Below are 9560 nucleotides of genomic sequence, written 5' to 3' on the forward strand. Positions count from 1 at the left end.
CGTCTTGTGCAAATTCGATTGAACCAATTTAGGCATTAGCAAGATATTTCGAATTTCGAGTATAGAATCAGTTTTCGATTGGGTTTTTGCGCCATATGTTTTCATGTTTGTGACGAAAAACGCCTGCCTACTTTGTGTATGTTTTTAACATAACGGAACATTTCTAGATAGCAGGAAGGTCTCGAGAAAAGCCGTTTGATAAGCTTTACTTATGCAAGTCTTTTACTTACATAAGAATGAAAAACATCTATAGATTTATAAACGTATATACGTATATCAATATCAGTAACGATTAACGTTATTTTGTGCACTTTTTACGATACTGGGTGTTGGTATTCATTAGTTTTTTTGGCGTTTGCGTACCAATAGACAAAAGTGCCGTGTTTTTTTAAATGGAACAAAAAAACGTTTCTGAACTATGTTCAACTTTCATTAATTTATATTGTTTTCTTGCAAGTGCCGTACAAACGTATAAGCTAGGCCGTATTGCTTTAGTAGATAACGGTCATTTTCCTTCAAGCAGACAAAAGTTATCTACGATTGAGAGACGATCGGTGATTTAACGCAATAAGCCGGCTCTGTAGCCTAAAAATTAGAATTTTAGCCGAATAAATGGTAAATATGCTTGTTATGTTCGATGTGCTGCTTCCGGTTTCTGTAGTTCAAACGGTCTGAATTGGCTCTCCAAAACCTGCGAGATCCGAAGAACTAAAAACAACTTAGAATGGTCAAACCAGAATAGCAAAACCGGAAACCTCGGATCATAAAAACATTTTGATTATACAAGGACAGTTTCGGATTTCGGCATTGAGCTACACTGGGTAGATGAATACATAACAAAAGAATAGACTAGACTGCTTCAATTCACAAACATGCTAATTTCCGTAGTTAAGTTGACTGTATGCATCGTTGAAACCCATAGAAAACGAGGGCCTAAAATTAGGCCTTCAAATCTACCATGGCCTTATCATATTCCTCCGAAGTGGCTCCGAAGGTTAGATTCGACTGAGTTAGCGTCGATAGCACTGAACGATACTAAGAAATGAATAATGCACATAATAATGGACCGGAAAACGTTTTGACGGAAACTGATCCCTCGCACAGCTTTTGTAATATCAATGCAAATGTTTTAGCCTATTCTTATAATTATAGGCTACACTTAGTTTCTTTTTTGTCTGTTTAAAAATTGAACATTTTGACCATCTCTATGATGGTGGTATTTTATGCGTTACGAGCAAAGCGAGGCCGGTCAAATCTCGACACGTACCACTATAATGTGTTTGGTAACTGCTGATTCATAGAGCTCCTATGAAGCAAGTGAATGTGTTGCAATGCGGACGTGGGTCGTCATTGTGACGACCTGGAACCGACTCTATCAAGCAAAAAACTAATACAACATTTAATCGTTGACACTAAATGGCATATGTTTAATCCTCACGTGAAATTCACCCGGAAGAATCCTACGTTCTACCGGAAAAGACGTCGAAATTTTATATCGATTGTAGCTTCTGACCAGCAGATATTTTATGCTGTACATTAGAGCTACAATAGAGGAATAATACTAAATTGTATACATCTGTTTTGTTTCTTTTCCTACCTTTACATATACGCTATTCTGTATAAATAGACCATACACCTACTGTAACTACACCTCCATTCGAAAACCACTGCAGCATAAGTCTATAGTTAACACGTGACCCGGTGCTTTAGAGTTTTCCGTTGGAATTTCCGATACACATAACGCAGGCAGTCGTTTTATCGGTTAAATTGTAAATATATACATTTTGTACATATGGGATATATCAATTACACGAAAATAAATGGTACAGCACTCACAGGGGCAGACCGCTCCTTAATGTTTGCATTACAACATCGGAAAAACCAAGGGCATCATCATCCACCACCGACGATATGCCCATGACAGCGAATCATCGTCTCGGACCGGCGACGTCGCTTGGTCCGGCAGCGTCAGATGTGGAAAAACAATGCGAAACAAAAAGCCGCTTCTGCTGCTCCAGTAGTATCTCTATAAAACACAGAAAAAAATCCAAGCGCTCGAACCAGCGAAGCAAAGATCGTTGTGTAACTATTTTAAGTTCTATTTATGTTTGAACTTAACTTCCAGCGTGTATGTACGAAGTGAGTCTTCGAAATCGTTTTTTGCCATAGTCAGACTGGAGTAGATATGTTGTCGGTATTTCAGTCGGCTAAACAGAAGCACTATATTTTGATAAGCGGGTATTTATTTACAGATTCGCGAATGAGCAGGCCTTAGTAACAAACTTGGTTGAGCACAATCAGCCCCCGAGCAGAAGTATTATCTAACTAGTGATGTCATATAGAGGACAGACACGCCTTCAGCTAATCACTTATGGTGTCACTCCTCTATGGTTAGTTAGTTTTGGTGCATTGAGGAAAAGTTAATGGACATAAGGTATCCTACATCTTTCTAATGCACCTGCAAAAAATTGTATAGGCTTACAGCACCAACTAGGAGGCAGTTAATTAATTAAAGCAACTGCAATAAATAAAAAACACCGTGCACTCAGACATGAGGATATATGAGGTCTTTGTCAATCCAGCAGCAAAAAAATTACGTAACTTAGCTCCACTAGTTGATATTTCCTTTCGTGCTTTGAATGTTACATTGGAAAACAGATTTCTTTACTTTTTTTAGGTTAGACAGGATAGGTGTGTTTGTGAAGCCTGAACTATTCTATTACTGTGCCATTCATTGCCTTCATTGGACGACAAATAATGTCGTTTTTTTTATATACTCGCTATAACTCAACATACACAGCTAAATGTTAAAAATATTCATCGAATACACCAATACATTCTACGGAGCCATCCCCATTCAAAGTATTGTGGGTCGAACCGGCTGATTGTACAAAATTTTGAGGAAAAATCATCGGCCGAAGTCAAAACCTTGCGATCTGTCATCTGTGTACCATCAGTTATCTAGCTAAATCTATAGGCATGCATGCATTCATCCTTAGGTGCCCTATATTTCACAAATTTTACTGTGGTATCAATAACAGTACCACGAAGTACGAATCTATTTTGGAAACAAATATAATAATATACAAACGTATATTTGCTGGGTTCAATTTTGCATTTTGTTTTTAAATTAGCTCTAACAGCAATTCGGAATATGGGAGCAATGAACTGGTTATTTATGGTGCCGGAGGACGCGGCCAAGGTCCACCTTCAAACTCGCTTCATACTATTTAACGATACAGAAGGTCTGGTCAATGCAAGTGCTTAATCCATATGATCTAAAAACAAAAAGCTAAAATCTTACCCCCAATACAACGCACATGATCTACACAGAATACGCACGCGTGCAAGCCCCTTCCATAATGAATAAGCATATTGCTTTCTGTCTACTATACCAGAATCGGCATCTGTGTCTATTGAAAGCATAGACAACAACGGTGGCAACAAGTCTGTTTCATCAGCCAATTCTCTATCCTTTCTTCGACTGCGCGCATTAGATGAACTAGATTAATGCCATCTAAAAGCGAGCGCGGTTTCGATCGACAATGGCCATTACCAGAAGCCCTGTTACTGCAGCGTTGCTGAATCGGATCATTCGAAGACCATATGAGATCTTACATAACGGTCCAACGACAGCAGCGAAGGAAGGGAGGGGGGGCGGGTCGCAATGAGCCAGAATCTGCTAACGACGGCATCCGGCGATCCGGGCGGTTCCAGAATCACCGGGGATCAGCTCCATCATCAACACACAGACGTCGGCCCCGCCCTAAAATCTGACGTTTCAATACGAACGGATTTCGTTTTGGGTACTGGCTCCTGTTACTGCTGCTAGTAGCGTCGAAGTTGCCGTTCTGAGAAAGAAAAAAGAGACGATGACCTTGCTCTTTACGGCGCTCTTCACACGTAGGAGGGTTAAACAGATTACTACCAGTTAGGTCCCTGCAACCAGTAGCAATTATAGCAGCACATCAGAAAGAAAAATAGGGCTTTACGGAGAAAAGTCAAGAGTACAACTATGTAACAGAGCCACCAGTCGCTCTCCCCACGACAGTCAGCGCTGGTCTGCTTGCCGCAGCCGCTACAGCCGTCATCGCCCAAACATTTTGGAGCACTTTTGAGGGCGGTTGTCGCTGTTGTAGCATTTCTCAGCGGATTTCAGGGAAGTGGGATTGAGGGAAAGACGCCAGCGCTATAAATGCCTCGCGTGTTGTCTTTTTGGGAGCAGAACTGGTTCTAACAGCAACACTAGCAGCAGCAAAGGACAATAATAATAATGAAGACTTTCGTCTGCATCGCTGTCCTTGTGGCTACCGCCCATGCTGGAATTGTAGGTATCGCCTCGACCGGAGCCTCATCTCAGCATCGCTCCGAGGATGGACTCGGCAACTATGCTTTTGCCTACGATGAGGGCCATGCCACTGGCGGGACTTTCCGCAAAGAGTCTGGCAACGCTCTCGGAGTGAAAATCGGATCGTACGGACTTCGTGATGCTGATGGTCGTGTCCGTACCGTGAACTATGTTGCTGATGCGGCTGGATTCCGCGCCTCGGTGTCGACCAACGAGCCTGGAACCGCTCCTTCCCTTCCTGCTGCTGCCGCCTACAATGGCGCCCCCGTTGCTAAAGTCGCCGTTGCCACCGCCCCTGTTGTGGCTGCTGCCTCGTACGCTGCCCCTGTTGCTGTGGCCGCTCCGGCTGTTACTGCTCCGGCCTATGCTGCCCCTCTGGCCGCTCCGGCCTACGCTGCCCCTTTGGTCGCTCCGGCCTACGCTGCCCCTCTGGCCGCTCCGGCTTTCGCTGCCCCTTTGGCTGTCTCCGCTGGCGCTCCCGCCCAATATGCCGCCAACGTATTTGCTCCCTCTGGTGCTCCCTGGTAAATAATGAAGAGTCTGTAAAAGAAGTTAAAAAAAAATAGAAATTGCGTCTGTAATGAAACCATTCTACGAAGTGGTGGTATCTATTTATTTCCTGTGATCCCTCCAAAGACGATCGACCTCTTACGAAGTCACGTTTTTTTCTTGACCAGTTGTGGCCTGTTCTTCACTTCGTCTGCTTCCTTTTTGCACTTCATTCTTCGATGTGGTCTCAATCTCAACCATTTATAATGTCTGTGATACTACTCTATCTTTAAAATATTTGTACTTGTTTTTTTCGCCAGCGTCTTGATTATTTTTTCCATGACAATTGCTTTTCAACTGTAGACATCTTTTTGTTCTACCCCTGTTATTTCTGTATGAGCCACCGACGAGAAGCTGATGCAATCTGCAATTGCTGTGTGTATAATAAATTATTGATTTTTTTTTAATTAAACGCAATGCTTTCTATATCTTATGAACCAGCTAACGTTATTATAAATGCAATACAATACAAATTATTGGTTTGCTTATGGAACTGCAGTTTTGGACAGATATGTTTTTATAGGGTTGCTGATAATTGAATAAGTTGATGGTAATTATATTAAATTAAATAAATAAGTTAACGGTAATCAAGATCCGTACACAATATCTTTTTTGCGTAGGGATATGCAAGAAAGCAGAGATAAAAAAACATATTCTATCATTTTAGTTATATTCCCGTCTGACTTATTGGCTTAAGCTAAATATAATTCAGAATACGAAGATACATAAACCAGTAAATACCAGATCGTTCTCACATCAAATGAGTGTAATCTTCCACTCAAATATTCGAAAAACAGTACTCTGTCGTCTTTATATACAGTGCAGAAGTGCCTGGATCTCTTCTAAGGAAACTAAATTGTACCACTGCCCTCTCATAGAGCTCATCTAATTATTTTCTACGACAACTTTTTTTTTTTTTTAATATTTTACGGTAACAAACAAAGCAGATATTTTTCGCGAAGAAGAGGTACTCAAAACACGATGGAAATTACATAAAATGTGGTCCAGGTTCAAGCCCGGGCATAGACATATTTCGTTTCGTGCTAAGAGCCGGCCATCTGATGGAACGTTTACAGCGTTACAGAATGTAAAACTTGAAACATAGAGAGATTGGTCTGAATCAAGAACGAGAAGCTGTTGATCTGTTGATAGCAAGACATCGACGCCGATTCGTCGCTGAACTGCGATATTGGAACTAGAAACCCAGTACGTTAGACCGAATTAGGCTGCCCCGGTATTTCTCCATAACTACCGCTCTCTCTATCAAGCTATAAAGAGTTACCAAATGAAGACGCAACCAATACGCAATGATATACACGCTTCGAAATCATTAAATCAGATAAAGATGATTGAAAGACTAAAGTTACTCAAAAGGTTCCAACTTTAGAGAATAAAGGATAAGAAAAATTTCTACGCAATACCAACAGGATCGAATTAAAGATTCAAAATCATGATTTTCGTTGAAAAAAATAATGAATTAATTTTTAGTTGCTAAATACATGTTTCCTAACTAATTATCAAGTATCCGATTTACGACAAATCGCCTTACCGCTGCATAGTACTGCTTGAAAAACTTGTCATGAACCGGGCTCGAGAAAGGGCTTCTACTATATTTACTATCCTATTTACTGCTCGGATGTTTGCTGGAAGTTGAAACTATGTCTATGATCAGATCCTCATGTCATGATCAGCCACCTCTGTGTTTTTCTGGCTAGTAAGTAAATACATTACCGTTACATTATCGATGTAACGGTTATTTTACGGTAATTCGAAGGGAAAACAACAGGTAAAATGGCCGAGTTCATATATTCAAAATGAGTTACCGTTCTTGCCAATTAAATTCTTACCTATTAAACATCAATGACTGACTTCAACCAATCAGGTGATTTGAGAATTATATAATCAGCTAATTTCACTTATATAGTGTCAAAGACTGCAGCTTATGTCTCTAAAACTGCATATTATACTCCTTTGTATTCAGCAACCTAACCTATTCTCACAACCTATGAGAGTGTTGTTTAATTTTTTTTATGTGTTCATCTCTACCACTCATGATCAGAGGCTGCTTCAAGGTTCATAAAATAATTTTTGATTGATCGACACGACAAAGTTATCTTGCAGATACTGCTTTATAATTCTCTCCTCCTGGTTACCTTTGTTTGTAAAAACTAGATCATTTTTTATATTCTGTTGTGTTTGATAAGATTAAAAGCGTTCGTCACGTATCGAGATTTTACTTATTTACTTTGGAGATGGCGTAAAAGTAACATTGTCATCTTCAAGCTTGGTTAGTCGCGTCCAAATCCACGCAGAAATTTTAAGATAGGCCGGTCACAAGCTAAAAACTCGAGTGGTACAAGTGCAACTATTATGGTAAATGTCAACGGAGGAAACGCCCCGTGCAGTGTATGTAAATGTATAAAGTTCACGAAAAATGTCCACTGACTCTCTATATCTACATGCACATTTTAAAAAGCTAAAAGTCCGTAATTTTAGGTGATATAAGCAACGAGTGTAGAGAGATGCAGTTCATAAGCAAGCATAGGTAATTCAAGCATAAGTAATTTTCACAATGACTTTTTCTCGCTGTAACAATTTATTCTAATGACTGGTTCACAAAACAGTCGAATCTCAGTTTATACTCACCTGTCATTATAAATTACATTAATTAATCATTATATAAGTGATATTAAGTCACAACTGAAAATTATATAGATTTGGAATACTAAATTCTTCAATGCGGACAACCCCCAGTTTACATTTATATTTCATCATCTCAGTTCATTATACACTGCTATTATAAATATCTGTCCAGTAAAAAATCTGCGACAATATCTAATATGAACCTTTGCCCCCTTAAAAATTGTCCAGACAAAATTACGTTTACAGGGTTCTTGCTCCTAAACAAGGACGTTCTCCTGGACCCAGAATATCGCGCAGTGGAACAACAGCACACATGACTGCATCGATGAGATACAAAGAAAGGAAAAATGGGGCTAACGGATCGCCAGGAGAGGGCAGCAAAGATGCCCATACACTATCTATTTTAGCTGGAAGGGTATCGTTGATTCATTGAGAGGAGGGGCATGGCCCTAGCCTGCGGTCGACTACAGGAGTTTTTGAATATCGTCTTATGGCGCATTCTGTTACACGTTACTATAAATACACGCATTTCTTTTTGTATTGTATTCAGTTAGACTGCACTGAACAGTAACAATGAAGACCTTCATTTGTATCGCTGCCTTTGTGGCTACAGCCCATGCTGGAATTGCAGGTATCGCCTCGACCGGAGCCTCGTCTCAGCACCGCTCCGAGGATGGACTCGGCAACTATGCTTTTGCTTACGATGAGGGTCACGCCACTGGCGGGACCTTCCGCAAAGAATCTGGCAATGCACTCGGAGTGAAAATCGGATCGTACGGACTTCGTGATGCTGATGGTCGTATCCGTACCGTGAACTATGTTGCTGATGCGGCTGGATTCCGCGCCTCGGTGTCGACTAATGAACCCGGAACCGCTCCTTCCCTTCCTGCTGCTGCCGCCTACAACGGCGCCCCCGTTGCTAAAGTTGCTATTGCTGCCGCTCCTGTTGTTGCCTCTGCCTCGCATGCTGCCCCTGTCGCTATAGCATCCCCGGCTATTGCTGTTCCGGCTTACGCTACAGGTCTGACCGCTCCGGTTTACACCGCCTCTGTGGCTGCCTCCGTCGGTATCCCTGCTAACTACGTCCCCAACGTGTTCACCTTCTCCGGCACTCCCTGGTAAATGACGAACTCTGTTGGTGTAGCTGCTATAGCAGTGACCATTTATGGCCACCAGCTTGCCGCTTCAGTCTACGTTATTGCTGCTTACTATGCTGTTCCTCTGGTCGTCCCAAACATGAAAGCTCTCGTGTGCGCAGCCAACGTTTTTGCCCCGTTGGGCATCCCCTGGACAGACGGGTTGTAACTAGAAAACTCTTTGAACAAAACAGATGAGTTGTTCCGATCGTGTTTCATCTATTTATTTTTAATCACTTCTATCAACTTCAAATACTGTTGATCCTTTGGGATTATATCAGTTACTTTGTCTTTCCTACGCTAAAATCTCAACACGACTTAGCCTTTTCAATTCTTTCAATTTTTCTTTTTCATAGTAGCGATATGAATTCTTTAGTCCTTTTGTATATTGCACACGTTCACTGGTGATCGTGTACCAGTTTTAAAATTGTGATGTACATAAAGCGTAGATTATGTTACGTTCATGATATTTACTCTCTATACAATTAGAGACGCCTACAATAATGATCTTTTTTCTATCGATTATGTGATGATTTTTCGTACAGCTGACATATTTAATAAATGATAACTGAAAAATACTGATAGTGATCTATAAATCGTGAATATTCTTTCTAAATTTCTGAATCTTTTATTTTAATACTTCAGCAGTTAATTTTGGCAGGCCAAGCAAATAATTAAAAAACATTTAAGCTGGACGAGAAAATGCAGAGGGATTTTTTAGAGATATTTTTCCAATTTCGACGTATTTTTTCTAATACGTACAAAAACAGCAAATAATTTTACAAATTTACGTCGAACATAAGCCACCATAAACAACTGCACAGTGATTTGCAAAAATATTCCGTTTTCTAAATATAATTTAAAAAAAAATAGATGGAAAATAA

The 9560-nt window shown here is 40.5% G+C and overlaps 1 protein-coding gene across 1 annotated transcript; it reads left to right on the forward strand.

Moving 5' to 3' along the window:
- The first annotated feature begins 4205 nt into the window (after window positions 1-4205).
- On the forward strand, window positions 4206-9272 carry LOC111246447 (uncharacterized). Its single transcript, XM_022796038.2, has 2 exons — window positions 4206-4873; window positions 8108-9272. The coding sequence occupies exons 1-2, from the start codon at window positions 4274-4276 to the stop codon at window positions 8660-8662; spliced, it is 1155 nt and encodes a 384-aa protein (XP_022651773.1). The 5' UTR covers window positions 4206-4273; the 3' UTR covers window positions 8663-9272.
- Window positions 9273-9560: the final 288 nt, after the last annotated feature.

This window comes from Varroa destructor, unplaced genomic scaffold, assembly GCF_002443255.2.
Source record: "Varroa destructor unplaced genomic scaffold, Vdes_3.0 BEIS01000003.1, whole genome shotgun sequence".
NCBI lineage: Eukaryota > Metazoa > Arthropoda > Arachnida > Mesostigmata > Varroidae > Varroa > Varroa destructor.